This window comes from Centruroides vittatus, unplaced genomic scaffold, assembly GCF_030686945.1.
Source record: "Centruroides vittatus isolate TY-2023 unplaced genomic scaffold, ASM3068694v2 contig_417, whole genome shotgun sequence".
Taxonomy (NCBI): Eukaryota; Metazoa; Arthropoda; class Arachnida; order Scorpiones; family Buthidae; genus Centruroides; species Centruroides vittatus.
In genome coordinates, this window is record NW_027122227.1 from 272,071 (window position 1) to 295,188 (window position 23,118).

Genomic DNA, 23,118 nt, shown 5'->3' on the forward strand with positions numbered 1-23,118 from the left:
ACAAAAGGCCCAGGAGTTATTAAGTTTCAAAATGGATGAACAAAATCGTGCTCCCCAAACACACTAATATCCATAGATACAGAAAAAAATTCCTGAATTTTTTTCATTTATCAATGTTTCAAGGTTTTCTGAGTCCAAAATTGTAAAAATTTTTGGGGGGTCATTTTTTTGATTGATCAGTATACTTTCTTTTTGTTATATATATATATATAACAAGCTAGTGTGTGTATATATATATTTCAAAAATGTATATGATAAAACCCATTTTAAGAACATTATCACAATGCTTATAAGCTGTGGGAAGTATGTCCTCATAAATAGCAAGTTTAGAGTTTATAGAAAAATTATTAGAATTAGTTTTGTTTATTTGTTTTTTTATTGGTTTATTAACATGATCTGTTGAGGGAGATGGCTTCCAGGAAGACTTTTATGGAAATCTGACCCCTATTTAGATGTTACTAACATGAATCAAATCCTGAAAACTCCATGTGGCCAGCCTGTTGGTGAGGTGCAAACCCACAACCAATTACCATTGTTTGGTAATTTTATCTACTAGGTCATCGGTGGGCATTTATCAGAATTAAGAAAGTACTGTTCAGAAATGAAAAAAACTCATTGCAGTAATGATATAGTTCATGCACTTTGTGCTATATCATTGTCGCAGTACTTAAGTAAATATAATAATTGCTTTTTTTTATTACATTTTTTTGTATGAGTTATATTTAGTTTATTATTTTAAACTTTTTTTTTGCCAATTGATGGTGCTACATGTAAATTCAGAAATTGAATGTAGACAGAAATTAATTTATATATAGAAATCCAGTAACTTTTTTGGTATGGCATGTACAACATTATGTAAGTTAGGAGTACATTTTAATGTAACTGCTGAGTTCCATAGCAAGTAGTTGAATGGCCTAGAAAGAAGAATGCAAATGTTGCTCTGAGTGCAGAAAGATTATTTCCTTCTTATGTAACAGACATGGGCAAATGTGGCTCTGAGAGCCGCATGCGGTTCTTTTTGAGTTATATGCGGCTCTTGCTGAAAGTGCTAATTTCTGTTTTTTATTATTATTTTTATAATTTTGTGAAAATATGTTTATTTAAAAAATTCAATATTTGTTTTATATTATATTTATATTATATAATAAAATCACACACCTTACCATACTATTCATTACGGCAGTACAGAACTGCGGCTTCCATGCATTTTGCAAAACCTACATTTCGGCTCCCATTGAACTCTAGCTTGCCCACCCCTGTTATATAACATTTTGATTGCATTAAGGTCATCCTACAGTGTTTTGCTTGTTTTCTAAATTATCCCTAAAAAACTTGTTTAGGAAACAGGAGATGAACTATGACTAGTATCTATGCAATTCATAATAGTGTTGAAGCATTTTTATCAGAGGAACTGATATGCTTTATCCATAATTGTCAAGGCCAAATGAAACATTGAAAATATATGAAAATGTTTTGCATGATATAAGATTTATTATTTGAAAAATGAAGATGTAAAAATAATTAGTTGGCTTATTTCTTATGATATAAAAAACATTATTTTATTTTTTTCTAATAATGGCATATGAAAAGAAGAAATGTATTGAACAAAATTATTTTTTTCATTTGTATATTGCTTAGCTATCTAAGTTAAGCAGTTTCATTCCAAACACAGAAATTTCTTTCTTGAATTAAAAAAAAATAAAGTTAGGTCTAAAAAGCGAATTAAAAACTTTGTGAGGACCGGAAGCCCCCTGTTCCCCCCTTACATTTCTATAAGATTTGAATAAAGTTTTACTTTAATTAAATAATTATTTAAATAATAATTCTCGCTAAGACATGTTTTAAACTAGAAGGAAGTTCTGACAAAAATTGATGTAATAACAGATAAGAACACGATGTCATTTTTGCCCCTCTTTTTCATAGCAACTGTTGAACTTGAAAGGTCGTAATTTTTATACAGATTGTTGTTAAAATGAATTTCTTATCAAAATGTTATATTATTTGGATGTAAGAGGACCATAAATATACTAAATTGTATGATTTTATAAAGGAGAGGATTTCATCCCCCTTTTGTAAAAGTTCCATTTTTAAGATCGTTATCATAGACTTAACTTGTTGACATCAAGTGTTTTACACCCTTGTTTTACCTGTATTATGATGTAAGATTGAAAGGTTTTGATTGGGTAAAGCAGAAGAATATTATCGAAATTTGCACCCAAATCGACGAGTTCCCTAGAAGTCCTCGTTGTAAGCACATTGAGAAAAGGGGGTCTCCAATATAGATACAAGTCCAATCACAACTCTCAAAATAGAAGCAAGGGTTGGTCCTCCCATAGAAATAGAAGTGAACTGGAGTTCCCAAGAAGTTCCCGTGGCAAGAAACATAGAGAAAGGGAATCTCCCATGAATAGATAGGAGCTCATTGATAGTTCCGCATGAAATTAATTATGAATTAAATCCTAATATATAAGTAGCAGATAAAGGCTTAAATTTATGTGCCAATAGAAACCAACTAGATTCATCAATACATGAGGTATTATGATTGTAGATCATTTTGTAAACTTTCTCTCTCTCTCAGTGATAGGAATTAGATTAAGATAGATATAGATCCAATCGAATATGTTACATTTATCCTTTGTATTCATTTTCATTGTTTGATTAAATATATAATTGTTATTGTTTAAAATGCTGTTCTCTGACTCATATTTTAGTAAGTCTTTCCAAACTTATCCATCGTCCCTCCCACTCGTTATTTCGCGAGGTTTAAAGTGCGTTAACCTGCTAATTTCCTAGGTTAACTGGTGTCAGGAGAAAACTAATTCATGGGCTCTAAGGTGTCCCTGCTGTAGGAGATCTTCACAGATTTCTGTTATATAAAATCTTAAGGAAGTCATCCTAGACTTTAGAGAGGCCATTTAGAACAGAGCCCAGTAAGTGGTGTAAAGAGTAAATTCATACTTTCTGCACCCTGGCTGTAATCTCACAACTTTATATATAATATAAATTCCAGTTAAGTATATAATCTATTTAATTTTAGAAATACATTTGCAGTTTCATAAAAATTTCTTTAATAACTGTTGTTATTTTTACTTTTATGTGGTTTGTAAAATTATGAAAATTTTACACAATTTTCAAAATTATCAGCTGAGAATCAGCCATCTGACTTTTTATTTACTAAAAGTAATTATTTTGCTAGTGTAATAATAAATAACTTATATAACCTCAGTTGGCTGATATACTGTATTGAAACATATACAAGTGTTTGTATGTATATGTATTTGTTTAATTAAATTTTATAATAAATTATAAATTTAAAAAATATATTAACTTGAATACAGTTTAAATTTATATTTGTTTGTATTATTGTAATTTTATATCATTCTTTATATTTTCTTTTTATAGTTTCTCCATATGAAATGGGTATTGTTGATAAGCAGCCATCTTCAAAATCAAAACGAGGTCTCATGTTAATGTCAAAAATCCTTCAAAACATTGCAAATCATGTAGAATTTAGTAAAGAACAGCACATGCTCCATTTTAATGATTTTCTTCGTGCTAATTTTGAATCTGGTCGAAGGTACAGTTAGCAAATGAAATTTATTAAAATGTCTATTTAAAATATTTTTCATTTAGATTTTTTTCCAGTTTGCTTTTGATTAAATAATTGCTACATAAATTATAATGATTAGTAATATAATAGAATTCACTTATTGTAATCACTTTGAGACACACTTATTCTGACAATGATAACATTAAGCAAGATAATTAAATAATACTACAATTAGTAGAATTTTTGGCTTTATTGATTCTTACATGAAATGAACACATTTAACAATTAAAAATAGTATAAATTAATGAAGTCAGATGTAAATAAATTTATTAGAACTATAATCAGAGTAATGCAACACACCAAAAACCAGTAAAATGAAGATTTCTTTACTTAAATAAATGTTTTTATCTATATACAATGGACATTGTCAGGTTTAATCAAAAGAATTAGAACATAATAATAATAGAATAATAATTACAATTAATAGATTAATTATAATTATTACTAATTAACAATAATTTTAGTGCTTTTTGCTTTTTTTTTAGTACCATCTTTAACAACAGTTAATGTATAATTGAAGTCAGAAATGCAAACAATTTAAACTACTGTATGCAAATTAAAGCAATGCTTAATGTACTGGTTGAGATTGATGATTATTTAACATTATCAGTCATGTGTTAAGGTTAGAATGTAAAAAGATAATTTAAAAATGCTTATTTATATTCAGATAACAAAAACTATAACTAAAACTCTGATTTGTTAATTTTTTAAAAAAATGTGTTTTGGGACACACTAATTTAGAAAACTGATAGCAATATCTCTGATTACAACTAGCAGGTTCTACTATACTGATAATTATGAAAAGAAAAAAATCCACTAAACAAAGTGTTAATTATAAATAAAATGTACTAACCTTATTGCGCTTTGCACTTATTTTTGAAAATTATCACTTATGTTTTCAGTCCACTTCTAGGACTGTCTTCAGGCAGATTTTTAAATTGAACAGAACTCCAATAAAAAATATTCCACAGCAAATACATTTCCCTACCTTATCATTATAACATATGAACATCATATGCATTTTTTATATCAGAAAATTGAAGCATATACTAATACATAAATCACTTACAGACATGAGCCTGATATGTTTAAAATGCTTAGGAATGAGAAGCATCAAGAAGATGTCGAAAGAACACCGGGGAACTATAAAATTCCACTTAAGGATAACAGGTTTAATAGAGACTTTGTGTACATTGGATCTACAAGATCTCTCAAATAATGCCTCTCTGAACATAAAAGATATCTAAAAGAAGAAAAAAAAATGTATGCTATGTATGCCACTGAGAACAGGACTACAACAGGCTACCATAGTATGACAAACTCGCCATATAAACCAACTTACAAATTTGAAGGCATTGGAGATTTTTAAAGCAGATGCCAGGGTCTTGTGATCAATTTTAAAAACAAAAAATGGATCTCAAAGGCATGGCAGGCCATGTACTACCCGACATATAACAATCGAAGCATGCACACATATTTATAAATTCATAAAAAGAAACATTTGAAATTTGAATACATTGGAGCCAAATAGAACACCACTAACACCAGGAAGAATCTTTTTTCAAAAATCTGCCTGAAGACTGTTCTAGTAGTGGACTGAAAATGTTAGTGATAATTTTCAAAAATAAGTGCAAAGTGCAATAAGGTTAGCATGTTTTGCTGATAATTATGTTTCATTAATAATGGAGAGATACATAATAAATAATAGGTAATACTGTAACAATTTTTTGAATATAGAAATATAACACTTTGAGGGTTATATAATATATTGTGTGTGTGTGTGTATATGTTTCTATAAAAGTTCAAAGTACAGTAATTCTACTTAGGTAAAAAAAAGTATTCATATCTATCTGTTGTTTTGTAATATTCTTAAAAATATAAATTGAAGAATTAGAGTAAGGAACAACTTTAAATTCAAAACTAAACAAAATATCTATTTTTGGTGGAGTGTCTCCCTCTACAAACATTACTTATTCAAAAAATCTTCAGTTTCTGAGCAATATTTTTGCTATCATTAGTGTTTAAAATTTTATTCAAGTTAACTTTCTAACAACAACAATTTTGTATATAAATAAAAAATTATATTACATGTATAATGAAGAAAGTCATTACAGGCATACTTCGAGTTACGTCCTTCTCAATTATATGTCGTTTGTCAAAAAAGTATATGGAAAAATAAAAATCAAGTTTAAGTCATTTTATTCGACTTTACATTTGTCCGCCACAAATATTGAAGTTATAATATCACTAGAAAAGCATTAAAAACACATAAAATCATATTAAAATACATACATTTACAGTAAATGTTAATATAATCATAAATCCTAGAGTACAAAACGAAAACATCTGTGTTTCTGTGTTGTCCTTATTTAGTGGTCTTTAAGTGCTCATTATTGGCGTTTTCCACCGTAGTTTCGACTTACATCGTAACTACACAAGTAAATTCAACTTATGTCGCTTTTCAACTTACATTGTTTTTTGACTTACTTCGCCTCTCCTGGAACCAATTACCAATGTAAGGCGAGGTATACCTGTATATTAATACTGAAAAAAATTAATTCAGTTTTAACAATTTAATACAAAATTACGTAAATGATAAATAATCAAATTTATTTATAAAATATTTACTTTAATAAAAGTCTTGTAATGAATTGTCACTGGGGATATTTTTTTTTTTTTTTTTTTTTTGACATTTTTTAATTGCTGGTTTTTATAATTTAAATAAATAGAATATTTTTGTGTATATGATAATTCTCTTTATTTTACAAAATGACTATTGCTGTCATTCTTTCTTGGCTGTTCCTGGTTCAATAATTTAATAGTAAAAATTCTTATATTTTTTTCAATTTAGAATCTAGAATTTCATAATTGATAGAATTATCAGCTAACAGAGTATAATTTATAACCTGTTGGAAAACAATTTTTTTAATACTTCATTGTTAATCTATTGTTTTCAAATTATAAATTATTTAAGTATAATTTTTAAACTTGAAAAAATTAATAATTCTTGGTAATTCAAATGCTAAATTAAAAAGTTTTTTATACATTTTATTTAAAGATGGGTGATGCAGATTACTTCAGATTGTGAATCTGTTGATCAAGCAAGCCATAGTATGTCATTTATTAGTGATGCTAATGTTCATGCACTTCATCGTCTGCTATGGAATCATCAGGAGAAGATAGGTGATTATCTTTCAAGTTCCAGAGATCACAAAGCAGTTGGACGTAGACCTTTTGATAAAATGGCAACACTTCTTGCATATCTTGGCCCACCTGAACATAAACCAGTTGATTCCCAGTAAGTGTAGCCAAAAAAATTATAATTACAATTTTGTTATTTATATTATTTTTATAAAATATGACTGAATTTTATATTCAAGTACATTAATGGTATGAGTTCCAAAAACTGATTTTTTTTTTCACTTGTTCATGATACAAGTAAAGAACAAATGCATCAACACAAATATTGGATGATGCTAAAGGATCACAGAGTCTTACTAACAAGAATTGCTGCTGAAAATGTAGATACAATAATCATAATCAATAAAATGACAGATGCAAATTTAATTTGTAAACATTTATTTTTGTTCTAAGAAACACTAAATATCTGAAATAAAATCAAAATAAATAACAAAACTTTACAAAAATAAGAAAAATCTTAATAAATAGTCCCATATTGTCAAAATATATTGAATTAAGTACAACACACTCAAACATACATTTCTTCATGTTCTAGTGATCTAATATAACCTAACTGTAGGAGAATAAAATCAAAACAATCACAAGTCTGCCTAAGAAAAGAATCTAGAAACACAAATAAATGACATTAGACCAAAAAGATTATTTGAAAAGTCAAGCTGACTAATTGTTTGATTCAGATAAATTTAGGTAATTTTTTTAGTTACCTGATTAAGCGATTTTATCATAATTTTAAAATAAGTACATTTAAAAATACATGTGTGTTTGTCCTAATTAGTTTGTAACATTTTATTCAAGTTAACTTTCTAACAATAACAGTTTGTATCTAAACTCAGAATATATTTTAGTTAGCTATAGATACATAATAATATTTTGATCCCCAAACATAAAATATAGTATTCCTTTCTGAATATTTTTCTTAAGTGAGCATTTTCTTTATGCATTGCAACAGAAGTAAATTTAATATTCAAAACATTTAAATAAACAAAATTCTTTCAATGACTTAAATTACATTAAAAATAAACTAATACAATTATCAATCTTTTATAAGGCCCACCAGTTCCAGTGGCCAAGCAGTTCCATTCCCTGAACACCAGAAGTTTGGTTGTTGGTTCGTGCCTTGCCAGAATGGACTGGCCACGTGAAGTTTTTTGGATTTTCTCCATGACTGTAACGCTGAATAGGGGCCAGTTACCCTTAAAAAGACCTCCCAGAAGGCATCCCCCTTAGGCAGATCTCCCAAGTGTTGCATTGCTATAACTTAATAAAACAAACAAACAATCTTTTATAATTTCATACAGATAAAGAAAGATATTCTTTACATTTATTAATTACAAAACTATGCTTTAAGGCAATTTTATTATAATGTTATCTATTTTATTTATGAAAATAAAATGTAAATTCATTTAATGTATTTAAACTTAATTTTTTGAATTTTTTCAGGTGGAGTACTATGGATATGACAAGTACAAAATTTGAAGAAATTATGTCAAAACATAATATGCATGAAAAAGATGAATTTAAATCAATTAAATCTTTAAACATTTTTTATCAAGCTGGAACATCAAAACTTGGAAATCCAGTATTTTATTATATAGCGCGTAGATATAAGTAAGTAAGAAGAGATTATTATAGTTATAATGATTATACATTGCATCTTTTTAGCATTCTAAGTTTGTGTGTTACTGTATAAAATAAAATTTTGTTAGTTTTGAAATACAAAATTCTCTATTTCAGATTTATTTTCTAAGTTCTGTAGAATCTTTTTAAATTTTTCTTAACTTAATGTTCTTAGAAATAAACAAATCAGCTTGAAAAAGTTATTCAGTTATTCAGTAATTAATACATTATTTTTCAGATGAATTGTGCATTAAATTGATAGCTAAGTTCTATATCTTAATTTTTAGAGATGTCTATTATATAAGTGATGTTATTGCATTCATCGATGAAAATGATGTCAGGTCTATTGTGATGGGTTGTTTTATCTGTGATTATGGTTATGTCATATAATATTTTCTTTAGTATTTTAAAAACTATTTATTTATTAAAATTATTAATAAAATTAAAAATTCATTAAAAAATTTTATTCAGCATAAAACTTATTTTGAATTGTTAGATTTTATTATTATTAATCAAGATGTTCAATGCCTATTTTATTGTATATAAATGTTTTATATAGAAGGTTTAAAATTTTTAAAGCTTTAGTTACATATAGTGATTGCAAATTTACTGCGTATTACATTACTGGTAATTCAGTAATTATATTCAGGATTACCAGTTTATCGGTAAATTCATATTAACAAATGATTTAAAATGAAACTGAATTATTACTGACAGAATTATTGGACAACCATTTATTTTCAAGTTTTCTATCAATTTAGACAAACAACATTCTTGTAATAGCAATTATTATGACATAACAGATATTAAAATAATTCTGATAATTAATTATGTTTTTCTTTATTTAGAAAGTAGGCTTTTAAAAAACATAATACATTTAGGCTCTTGTCGTCTAATCTAGATCTAATTTTCGTACAAATGGCAGCTGTATTAGAAAAAGCTTCGGAATCAATACTATTGATAGTTGGACATACTGTCATTAGAGCATTGAAAATCTTTTTAAGATACGTTCCTTGTATTTTTTGCTCTACAAAATAATTCACTTCCTTCTTAACTATATCTTTCACACTTTTAAACTTACTTGTATTACTGTTATCAGTATCTACACTCATTTTATGTTTAATGAATAAGTCCAATTTCTCTTTCATTGTTAAATTTGACTTTTCTATTGTGCATTTTGTTCTCATGTTGACGTGAGAAGTTGTTTAGGTAAGCAATGAACGCCTCTCACTAGAATCTGAGTCTGAACTAATTTCAGTGACATCCACAAGACATGATTCGTTTTCATTTTCTGATAAATGCTTGATTGTTTCTACAATCCTATTTAAAATTATATTTTTGTTAACATTATTGGATATTTCATATGTTATATTTGTTCAATTTTTCTGGGTTATTTTCTTGTATTATGCTCCAAAAACAGGTCTTGATTTTAAAGTATAATACAAGGAATCAAGTTATAAAAAAACTAGAAAATTCCTTTTAATAACCCTACATTACAAATGGAATGACCCATCACCACCTGCACTGTTTTCTCACTATGGTATAGAGGAAACAAAAAGAAATCTGCTTCCCATGGGAATTTTAGGAAAATAAATGTCAAATTAATTAAGAGGTTTTTAACTGAAATACCAGTAAAAAATTAATTACCGGTAAATTTACTGGGGTATAATTTTCCTAATTTACCAGTTACCAGTAATGCAATTACTAGTTACATATTTATTTCATATTTTGTTATAATCAGCCTTTTTCAGCTGGGTTCCTACTCACCTGGAAAGTCGGGGATTTTCATTAGTGTTTGGAAAAAGTCATGGAAAGTCAGGAAATTTGTCCAAAAAGTCAGGGTATTTGCCTCCTTGGCTGTCTTGTTCATTTTTTTGCTGACAATATGGTTGATTAAGTATAACCATCTGCATGCAGCAAGAAGTAATATGGTGCAATGCAACTTATGAAAAGTGATGAAGAATATTTTAGGACCCAAAATTTCCCAAAAAATTTATGAAGTACAAAAAATGATATATGATAGCATTTAAATTAAAATTATCATTTTTCATTTTAAATTTTGATTGCATAACAAACCACTTTTTAATTTTTTCCAGTTTTTTAATATTTTATTAAGTTCAGGAAATTTATTAAGGGTTAAATTCAATAAATACAGTAGAGCATGTTACAAATACAGTTGGAGACTGGGGTTTTTCAGATAATTGATTATGTACAAAAAAATATGTTACATGGGATATACTAATATACTGTATTAATAATTAGTATATGAGTATATCCCAATAATAGTATATTAATATATCCCATGTAAAAATTTTTCTCTGTTGCATGTCGCCTCGTGTTGAATTTTTGTCGATGTTAAGCCTAACGAAAGTTTTTATAATAATAGTCATGGCTATTGTATCATTAAAAATTATTTCTTTATTTTGTACAAATAAAATAAGTGTATTGAAAAATATAAAAATAAAAAAAATTATACTTTAGAAGTTAATCTAGTATTAAAAACGTTTGATTCAACATGACACACATCCCAACACAGTCCAACTGGAACGATTTCAGTTAACCAGTGTTTTGGTTGATCGGTGTTCAGATAATCAATGCTCTACTGTATATACTTTGTACATGGATTATACAGGATTTGTTATGGTTGTGGATTATTAACAGAATAAACTACTTTAATTTAATACAACATTTTATTTTTAATTTTAATAATTCAGCAATTATAAAAAAAAAAATATAACTGTTAATTAGAAAAAGTAACTAATTAGAAAGTTAGCGAAACAATAGTGTATGTGCATTAAGGTTTCTCAAACAGGTTTCTGGGATCCCAGTTGCTTTTTTAACCCAATAAATTTTTCTCATCCTGGGAAATTGCACAAATTTCTTAAAAATTCACTTTTTTCGTATTTTGTGTTAACCTGTCAGCTGCGCGCTCGATAATCCGAAACAACACCGCTGTTGCGTACAGGTTTTGTGGTTTTTAAAGTGGTTTTTCAATTTGCGATATCTCGCTTAAAAATTGTAGTAGATATAATCTGTTTTCAGTTTTCTATCACGTACGTATTACACTTTACGATTGTTAACTTCAAAATATTATGTACGTTTAAAAAAATTAATAAAATTTAAGATTTTAAAATATTTAAAAAATCGTTTTTTTATAAATTTTCCATTAATTTGTTACATACGTTACTTAGACATGTATATTTTCTGTCAAATAAAAAAAACTGCAGCTTTCTAAATCAACGTAGAGAAATAATACGGCCTATAGATTATAACGCCGATCGGCGTGGGGGGTGGTGGCCTTTCTAAATCTAGGTTAATACACTTTTATTACTGATGATGTGTATTTGATTCTATTTATACGTTATTTAATTTATTGTACTAATAGTAGACTATAATAAGCGATTATTACTTTATTATATTAACGACTATACATGTATATCTTATGTATTATGGAAGTACCACCATAACCGGAAGTACTTTGTTTTTTGAAAGATTTATGGCTGAATGGCTTTAAAAACAAGCTTATTTGTTAAATAGGAAAAACATACATAAAAATTTATTAAATTCATGCTAAAACTAGATAAGAATAACGATTTATAATTGTTTGTTTACGTTTGTAGCTGACAATGTAGCTCGAAGTTGGTATAACTTTTTCCAAGAAAGTTCCCACCCCACAAACCCAAGTCAATGCTTATTGGTCAAAGGATAGTCATTTAGCTATAATATACCAATTAGAACTTAACGGGCATGCTAAGTAGGATTTTATTGTCAAATGAACAAAAGAAGGGTCTCCCATAGACTTAACATAGAATGGAGGAGTTTTGTGCCTAAATTAAAAATACGGGGTGGTAACAAATATCTTATTCGTTGAAACAGACTTAGTCTGTGTAAATAAAAGCCAATCAGTGCTTAAATCGCCACCAACTAGTTAATTACGAAAGAAAATTGACAGTTACTCCAACTGGAGTACTCCGCAACAGTTTAACGAAAACCGGTTACTCCAATAGCAGTACTCCGCAAACAACTGGTTAAGTTGAGAAAATTTTGCAAATAGAAAGTATAATTAACTCATAAACTGTCAGAATACATTTGTATTTATTAATTTTAAACCTACTTATTAGTTTTTTAAATTTTTGCTTGTTATGGCACATCACAAATGGTCGGTCAATAATCAATACGTAGCTTATTTGTGGCAGGACTCTCAAAAATTCTTTACCAGTAATATCTGGAATAATTGTGCTTATGCTGTCTTAATTTTTAACCATGCTTAGTAGCTTCAATAACTGCGTAACACCAAGTTGTGCAAGGATACAAACGAGTACGAAGTTTGCAAGTATGAGGTTTTTCTTCATAAACCTGATTATTAAAGACAAACGAACTGCCGAATTATTGGGCTATAAGCTTGATGTTTGTATTAAAGCAGCTGAGTTGCTCAAGATCTGTGTGTTCAGTATATAAAAAAATAAGTGAGTACACGGACAACTAATGTATTAATGCACTATTGCAATTAATTAAATGCACTATTAACGCAATTATGCTTTAATAGTGTATTTAGGTGTGTTCTTAGTACTGAATTTAATCTGTTCTGATATTTAAGTATTAAACTTTATCTTATCGATGCATTTTCTGTAAGTTTTGCCTGTTGGAATCCTAAAAACTATTATTATTATTATTATTATTACTACTACTACTACTACTTGTTGACTTAATAATGGTCTTTCCTTATCCTTACTCCCTGTTATTTGAGAATTATATATTACTTAAGATATAATAATGCAAAGTAGACCATTAGTTTGCATAAAGTGGTCAAATCAGAGTGTAACATAAAACTTCAAAAAATATCAGATTCAGATGTCATATGAATTAAAAATTGAGATAAGCATCTTTTTAAAAACATGAATATTGTGCTCAGAGTTAATAAATATTCAAGTACATATACAAAACTCGAAAATACTGAATGTACTCAATCATCATATGAATACATGTAAACAAACATCAGTAAGTTAATTAATTAGAGAAATTGAAATTTTAAAGCTAATTTTATATACAGGGTGGGCCAGCGAAAACGAAACTGCAGAGTGTTCGTGTTCGTCCAAGCAAAGCGCTCGGACAGGTCGATTTTACTCTCGAGGGGACATCTTTTGCAATAAAGTTTTTGCGATTCTGAATATTAACTAAACAAACATTTTTTTCGAAATAAATGCTTGTTTAGTTAATACAAAATAAATGAGTTTTTAAAATTTTTTGTTGTCTGTTGTATTCAGAATCGCAAAAACTTTATTGCAAAAGATGTCCCCTCGAGAGTAAAATCGACCTGTCCGAGCGCTTTGCTTGGACGAACACGAACACTCTGCCGTTTCGTTTTCACTGGCCCACCCTGTATATATATAATATGTTGTTTTTATTTAATATTTTTATTTATTTTTATATAGGATAGGAGAAACAAATGGAGACTTGTTAATTTATCATGTGATTTTAACATTAAAACCATTTTGTCATAAACCATTTGAGTTAGTTGTTGATTTTACTCATACTTGTGCAGATAATAGATTTCGGGTAATGTGCAAATTTCAATCATATATATTAATTTTTATTATTTATAATTAAGATTAAATATGATTATTGCTTTTATAGACCGAATTTTTACAAAAATGGTTTGTTGTATTACCTGAGGTAGCTTATGAAAAAATTCATGCTGCTTATATTTATAATTGTAATTCATGGGTTAGAGAATATACAAAATATCATGACAGAATTCTGGCACCATTAAAGGTAATTTTTCCTATTAAGTTTATTTGTATAATTTATTCAAATACAAAAATAATTTCAGTTAAAATTTTAATTTTGTTTATTTACAGTTTTTAATAAGATATATAAACTGTGTATGCACTTTTAGGGAAACAGAAAGTTGGTGTTTATTGATACTCCTCAACGTCTAAATGATTACATAGAGCCTGATCAACAGAGACTTCCTGGAGCAACATTGGCTTTAGATGAAGATCTGAAAGTGTTTAATAATGCCCTTAAGTTATCACACAAAGACACAAAAGTGGCAATAAAGGTATTAGATATAAAATATAATTTAAAAAAAAATAATTAACACATAATCTATCATTAAAGTTTGTATCAGTTGCAGAATTATCTTGTCTTATTTATACTCAATGTATTTGTATTTGTATGAAAAGTGTGATGCAATAGCAGGATGAAAATTATGGTTGTCTGTTTTATTCTGCTAAATATTACTTAAACATCTTTGCTAACTTTGACATTTAATTAATTAAAGAAACCTCTCAAATAATGGATTCAAATTGCGGATATTTGAGAAATTAGCTAATAATTTATCAATTCAATCAGCCTATTCAGTATTGAATATAGAAGTTTTCCTCAAAGGATAAGACCATGTAGCTCTGATGTAACACATAACTAGGAGCTTCACTTCTGACTGCCTTTGGTAGTCCAATCAAGATGTTTTTCAGCACACTCCACATTAGTATTGCAGTTCCAGTTTATAATAATCCTTTATATAAGCAACATTAGTTATATATATATATAATATGCATTCATACAGTAGGAATCCTGAATCCTGATTATCTTGGTTCTGATTAACCAAGATTCTATATTATCTGAAGAAAATTTTAAATGAATACACTATACTGTAATTCATAACAGAAAGTTTAAAACCGTAACATATTACAAGGCAATTTGTTTCTGTTACATTTTATCATTTAACTACATTGTGAAATAAATCATTCAATTAAAATGTAACTAAAAATACAATATTCATTCTTAAAACTATTTTACATAATTGAAGTTTAGACTATTTACAAAAATTTATAATATTTTTGAGTCTATCTTAATCCTTTTACATCACCACAGAAGTAACAGTTAACACGGTTTTTTGAAGACAATACTTCTTAAAAAAACAAAGGTAAAAATACGTAAAAAATCCACAATGTTAAAAATGATCAAGTGCCAGCCTTTTCCTGGAGGAGCTGACACTTTTTACATTAAAAAACACGAATTCTTCTCATCATGTTCTCCTTATCCATTCTTAAACTGCTTCTGGCCCTCTAGTGGTAGATACGAGTTTTCTTACTATTTCTTACTTCATTTGCATATAGTTACAATTTTTTACCTGTTTTTACCTTTGTTTTTTTTAAGAAGTATTGTCTTCAAAAAACCATGTTAACTGTTACCTCTGTGGTGATGTAAAAGGAATAAGATAGACTCAAAAATATTATAAATTTTTGTAAATAGTCTAAACTTCAATTATGAAGAAAATATATCCTGAGTATTCATGAAAAATTGTAACTATTTTACATATTATCTGTATAATAAATTACATAAAAATTGTTATTCTAATACATGATTAAATTCACTAAAGTATAAAAGAGGCTTAAAAGTGATATATCATATAAATCTATATTTGGAACTTTTAATCTGAACTGACGGTAGCTGTCTGTTTTATCTGAGTTTTTTGTTATTGAGGTAGTATTGGTCCACATTAAGTTTGATAATCAGGGTTCTACTGTACATTGAAATACTGATTTAAATAGCTTTAATACAGTAGAGCATCGTTTTATCCGAAAGCTTTCCAGTCGGACTGTGTCATGCTGAATTGAACATTTTTGATACTAGATTAACTTCTAAAGTATAATTTTTTTGTTTTTATATTTTTCAATATATTTATTTTGTTTGTACAAAATAAAGAAATAATTTTTAATGATACAATAGCCTCGATTATTATAAAACTTTTCATTAGGCTTAAAATCAACGAAAATTCAACACGAAGCGACATGCAACGGAGAAAAATTTTAACATCAGATAGGTTAATATATTTTTCATACATAATCGGTTATCCGAACAACCCCAGTCCCCAATTGATTTGGATAAATGATGCTCTACTGTATTTTTAAAATTTAATAAAGAATAATTCATAGTAAGACAAAAGAAAATGTAATTTAAAATGATGCAGAGTAAATTAATAAAGATGTTTTTCTGCAAGAATTTACTGCCGTTCAAACATTTCATGTCTGTCAGACAGTCATTGAGACCAATGCAATTTTATATATTAGATTACATTGTAGAAAAGAAAATTTTTAATTGATTGCATATTTTCCAAGAAGAGAGTTCTTTTAAGAGCTGTCTGGATTCAGTATTGAATCTGTCTTAGAAGTAACTCAATTTTAGTAATATTAAGTAATAGCAGTATTAAAGAATAAAGTTCCAAATATCATTTTTGTGAAAAATGTGATATTGTAATTGTAATACAAAATAAATATGAAATTTTAATAAATTGGGTTATAAACCTTCAGAAATCTTTCGAATAAACATCAGTTGAAAATGAATTTATCAAACATGAAATATGAAAAAGGCAACTGACAGGTAACATTTAATTTCTGGCATAAGATGAAATAAAATTGCAGTTTCTTTATTTTGGGATATTAAAGTTATTGAATTTTAACCTGTTCCTCAACAGTTGTTTTTTTATACAACATTTCGACATTTGTGATAAATTGAATTCATATTTGTTTGAATCAATTCATAGAAGTTATTTTATGTTCAGAATGTCTTTAGACTTTATAATCCATATAGAAATTCAAATTTATTTCATCGTAATATATGTGATAATCAAGCGTTTTTATATGAATTAAAACTTAGCTATAGTTCTATTTGCCAAAATATTATACACAACAAATAAAAATAAATGTAAATTTTATAATCAAATTAAAATTGCTTTTCTTGAAGTAAAAATGTTTGAAAACCTCAAGCATTTTTGGACTATAAGCACATCATGCTCTAATTGACTCCTATGGATGTACTTGCAAGTTTCTAAAATTTTTACTCTGAGAAAAGCAATTTGAATTAGATTTTATATTTGAGAATTTCTTTAACAAACACAAATTGTTTTTGTAACTAGAGTAATTGTTTGCTGTCTGTGACATAGTAGAGCAACCAGTACTATCATATATTAATGTAAATAATTATTGAAATAAATGCTAATTTGTAGTTATTTTAATGTTTATTTGCATTAATACAGCATTTAGATTATATGAGAGTAATTTACTAAATTAAAGTTGCAGTTTCCTATAAAACTCTTTAAATATTTTTATAATCAACGTGCATATTTTATTATTTTGTTTCTAATTTATTTATTCATGAATAGTATTACTTTTCTGATTATTCCACAAATATTAGTTCATATACTCGTAATAAACATTGGAAATACATTGAATTTTATGTAAATATCTGTATTTGTATAGTGTAAAAAAATGTATAATTTATATATATCATATATCAAAACTGCACCTCAGACATTCAAATATCAAAGCACATTAAACTGAAATATACACATTGGATAAGACATACTGAAAGGCATTTAAAGAATCTGTGGGCAATAAATAGCCTCAATTGGTACAGTAGTAAATAACCATTAGAGTTATTGCTTGTCTGAAATTCATTACATTTGGATAAACTTTGACTCTTAGTGTTTGGATGATATAACTGATGGTACTTTCATACTTTTGTTGAGAGTTATAGATTAGAATCCTACTTTGTTTTATTATTTTTCAGGCTTGCTTGAATTTAATTAAATTATCTTAAATGACATCGTCATATTGCCAGGCTGTAATTTTTAATTTATTTCATTTAAAATATATTCTCTCCATTTCAAATTAGTACTGTAGTGTCTTGCCCCTGTACATCATACTTTTTTGTTAGCAATGGAGTCGTGCCAGTCAAAGGAGTGAGCTCCTTTCAGGGGAAATTTTTGAATTGAAATAATGCAACTTTTGATTTGCATTGGAAGTTTGTATATAGTTAATCAGGGTTTCCAGTCCATAAGCTTTCCATATATGGTCTTGAATTTCATTTATCCTACACATTCTCAAGATTAAGAAAAGACAGACAGACAGACAATGGATGACAGTGAGATTTTATAGGTCTACAATTTTTTCAGTTTTCAGCCCAATTAACCAATTATTATTATCATTATCATCAGCAGACAATATTGTATTGACCACATATTAGTTGATGATTTCTTCCCAGTTTTAAAGGGGAAAATGTATTCTTGAGCTATATTTGAGCATTGACTTGAGTCCAATTAAAGTTTTCTTTGATTTCAGTAACTGTCTGTGGTACATGTTGTGCAAAATTAAACTGATGCTAAAATTTGGTCTGTCATTGTTTAGCAATGCTAAATGCCAGCATTGGCATTTAGCATCACTAAACAAAGCATTATGGGATGTAGCATGACAGGTCAAATTATGATCTGTCATGCTTCAGTTTTCAAATTGTGCATGTAAATGTGTTTGGTGCAATTGTAAATAACCAATTAGTTAATTGTTCAAAAGCATTTGATTAAACTAAGCTGATTGTTTTTTGTCATATTCAACACATTTAATTTTGGTAACTTTTTTATTTTACTCCTAGGAGTCGCTACTAAGTGAGCAATTGTCAAAAATTGGGAAAACTAGTCACTTTCATAAAATTACTAATTAACGTAATCTAATTTATTTTTATTGAGGTTAACAATGTTATGTGAAATGAGAAACTAAATAATAGTAAAAAATTTAACTTTTTAACTGTAAAAAAATATTGGTTAAAACTCTAAACAATTTAAAATGTGAATTTTCTACAGGTGGGACCAACTGCCATTCAAGTTACTTCAGCAGAAAAAACAAAAGTTTTGAGTCATTCTGTATTGCTTAATGATGTTTATTATGCCTCTGAAATTGAAGAGGTAAGAACATAGAAATTAATTAGTCAGCTGTACAAATTTTAAGTATTTAGTTAAATGATAATTTATTAATTAATACAATTGATTCTTAAAAGTTTAGTATTTAATTACTAAATTTTTATTCACTAAATTTATGAGACACGAGTTATTTTTTAATATAAAAAATTTATCAAGTATAGAAAATTGATGAATTAAACACATTTTATATGGATTCAACAGAAAATATTTGTAGATAATAAAGTAAGAAAATAAATTTATCACTGATTGCCATATGAATTGATATAAAATTCAAAATTTAAATTTTGTAAAGTATAAGTTACAGATATATATTTGATATAAAAATTATATATTTGATATAAAAATGTTGAAATACATTGTAGAAACTTAGAAAACTTATCAAAATATTTGATTAGATTGATAAATTCCTTAAAATTAAAATTGCCAGTTTACAAAATGTTTGAACTTTTGATATTTTAATTTTTTGAACAAAACCATTATTCAATTTTCAATTTATGAAAAAAAATTAGTTCTTCAAATTTAGGATTCAATTAAACTTTTGATTTCTACTTGATATAAAAATAATAAAGAAAATAAAATTTAAAAATTACAGAAGATTAATTTTAAAACTGAATACATTTTGTTTAATCAAATTATCATAAACTATTAATAATGTATAAGAATCACATTTAAGTCATTATATCAATTTTTTAATGATATAATGTCTTAAATTTAAATATTAGTAATTTATTATGTGTAATTATTAGGGATTATTAAATTTATTAGTGATTTAATAATCTAAACTTTTTAAAAAATGCTATATATAACGATCTAAATTATTAAAAAATATTAAAAAGTTACTGATCATGTAAATATTGTGATACTCTAACTAAATCTATAGATCAATTGTTATTAACTTTGAATATTTGATTTCAAAGTCAAGGTTTCTACATCATCTCTTGAAAATATTCAAGAGATGGTATAAATGCTTTTCTGAACTGCTTTGCATATCAGAAATTAGGCTGATTATTTAAAAATCAAAAGTTCAAATCATTGCTCTGATGTTGACTTTTATATATACAGTCTAACTTGGTTATAACGTCATCGGATGTAACGACAACCCTTATGTAACGTCAAATTTTTATCAGTCCTACGACTTTACTATACTAGATAATGTTAAAAATCCTGCTTGTAACAACATAAAACCCTGTTTTAACGTCATATTTGAAGCATTCCCAAATTTACAAATTTTATTTCACAAAGAAAATACTGTGTGTTTAGACCTAGGGTCAGAGTCCACTTTCTAGAACGACTGTGGGTGGTACTCTCCCCACCTGACTTCGGTGGGGTGAGATTTGCTACACTTTTAACGATGTGATGATTGGTTATTATGTACTCATTTTTAAATTACTTTATGCTAAATTGTTAAATATTCTATTCGTCGATTTTTCTGTCCGATGGCGAGATTATTATTACTCAAATTTGGAGACAAGTCTGCCCAAGAGGGACCACCATTTATTTTGCGTTTCAGACTAAAAACATACACGTATGGCGACAGGCCTTCCTTTTTAGGCTTCATGTCGCCAGTTGTAAAAAAGTCCTTTAAAAAAACACAAACATCCAATTAAAACTGAAGGAGTCGGTGACATACAGACGTCTCTCTTCAACCATCCGGCCGATGGGTGTTTCCGCTTTTTATCTGCTGGAACAGGCACTGGAAAATGCAAATTTTGAAGCTGCACCCTGGCGACGGTACTTTAAAATTTCTTTTTGTCGATTTTTCCGTCCGATGGCGAGATTATTATTAATCAATTTTACATTTTTTTTTTACAACTGGCGACATGAAGCCTAAAAAGGAAGGCCTGTCGCCATATGTGTATGTTTTTAGTCTGAAACGCAAAATAAATGGTGGTCCCTCTTGGGCAGACTTGTCTCCAAATTTGAGTAATAATAATCTCGCCATCGGACGGAAAAATTGACAAAAAGAAATTTTAAAGTACCGTTGCCAGGGTGCAGCTTCAAAATTTGCATTTTCCAGCGCCTGTTCCAGCAGATAAAAAGCGGAAACACCCATCGGCCGGATGGTTGAAGAGAGACGTCTGTTGTCACCGACTCCTTTAGTTTTAATTGGATGTTTGTGTTTTTTTTAAAGGACTTTTTTACAACTGGCGACATGAAGCCTAAAAAGGAAGGCCTGTCGCCATACGTGTATGTTTTTAGTCTGAAACGCAAAATAAATGGTGGTCCCTCTTGGGCAGACTTGTCTCCAAATTTGATTAAATATTCTATTATTTTTAATATAACATTACATTAAATAGTTTACAAAGAAATAATTGAATTATTTTTAATTGGCATACATTAGTTTAACCTTTTGTTGCCTTTTGATTCAATATTATTCTCAAAACCGGAAGTTCCGCCATTATTGAAACTTATGACAAATAGAAATTTCTTATAAAAAGAAATTTTTGAAATTTTTAATTATATCGATGTAAACTTTGACATAATAATGTAAATAAAGTTGATTTAAACATGTAGTTTGCATTTTTATACATATAATAATAAATTTATTATGATAATAATAGACTTTGCAGATAACGAACACTCGGTTATAACGTCAAAAAATTGCCGGTCCCATGGATGACGTTATAAACAAGTTAGATTGTATATTGAAGATTATGATTCTTAATAATGTTGTGAATGGTAAACATTGACAATCACTCTAAATTTGCTAAATGGTTTGCTAGAATAATATGTTTTTCTAAAAGTTTTGAAATTGGAAAGTAAAACTATATTATTTTAACAAAACAATTTTTTTTCCATTCATTAATACTCAAGTAAAGTTCAAATAACACATACAAGCTGCTTTATTGGAGCAAAAAACAAAGCAAATGTACTTTCCAAATATTTTTTACTACTACAGCCTATTGTTAGAGGATAAGGACAAGAGTTATGGCCATATTCCCCGATGTTTATCACATATGTTTTAGAAAATGTACTGAAAATGCTTTTCTGCAATTTCAAATCGAAAACAAATAAAATTTTAAAAATTTTAATGAAATTGAAAATATAACAAACCAAATATCTGTAGAAATATTACAGAACATAATAAGTTAATGAATCAGTTCTAAATAAAATTACTTTAAAATATAAGAAAATTAATTATTTAAAATTAAATGTAAATTTTATTTTCATTCAAATAATTCAGTTATTTTATTTAATTAAAAATTTATAACTTTTTCATAAGGAATGCATATTTATCCATATACATGTAAGTAAATATGAAATTATTCATCTAGCAATATCAAATGTTTTTGCACGAAAATTATATTTTGTGTTTAATATTAAGAGAGGAAGATTTTTTTCTCTCTTCTCACAGAAATGTGTCATATTTGGAGAAATAAAATATAATTTTTCCCAGAAAAATTTAAAATTCTATTTTTAAATTTGTGTACACTGAAATTTTAAAAACAGATTAAATAAAATTGATAAGGAAAATGCAGCAATAATTTAGCAGAGAATCATAAAAGAAATTTAATGTAATAGATGTTTTAAATCTGACAATGCAATGACAACTATATGGTGATTGTTTTTCTCATGTAATGGATTTTTTGAACTATTTATTCTTTTATTATTTGTTGTTTATTTTCATATTATTCTTACTCTAATAAATCAATTAATGTTATTTTAGTAGTAGTCATTTTTATGAGTTCATATCCTGAAAAAAATTAATATGCACCAATTTTCTATTATTGTAAAAATGTTAAACTTCATCATTCTACAGATTTTTATAGTCTTGTTCCCAGGTATGCTTGGTTGACGATAATCAGTTTACACTAACTATTGCAAATGAAAGTGGACCTTTATCATTCATCCATAATGATTGTGATAGTATTGTTCAAGCAATTATTCACATACGTACAAGATGGGAATTGTCACAACCAGTGAGTTTTTTTTG

The 23,118-nt window shown here is 27.4% G+C and overlaps 1 protein-coding gene across 2 annotated transcripts in view; it reads left to right on the top strand.

Annotated features, from left to right (window-relative positions):
- The window catches only part of Nf1 (neurofibromin 1), a 141,005-nt gene that overhangs the window by 81,060 nt on the left and 36,827 nt on the right, over positions 1–23,118 (top strand). Inside the window, exons 30-37 of one of the 2 annotated variants that reach the window (XM_067271960.1) lie at positions 3,403–3,577; positions 6,669–6,908; positions 8,252–8,419; positions 13,861–13,984; positions 14,063–14,200; positions 14,325–14,489; positions 19,068–19,169; positions 22,955–23,104. In XM_067271960.1, coding sequence (XP_067128061.1) covers positions 3,403–3,577; positions 6,669–6,908; positions 8,252–8,419; positions 13,861–13,984; positions 14,063–14,200; positions 14,325–14,489; positions 19,068–19,169; positions 22,955–23,104 — 1,262 coding nt within the window. The remainder of the gene's footprint in view (positions 1–3,402; positions 3,578–6,668; positions 6,909–8,251; positions 8,420–13,860; positions 13,985–14,062; positions 14,201–14,324; positions 14,490–19,067; positions 19,170–22,954; positions 23,105–23,118) is intronic. The other variant, XM_067271961.1, reaches the window with a different exon arrangement.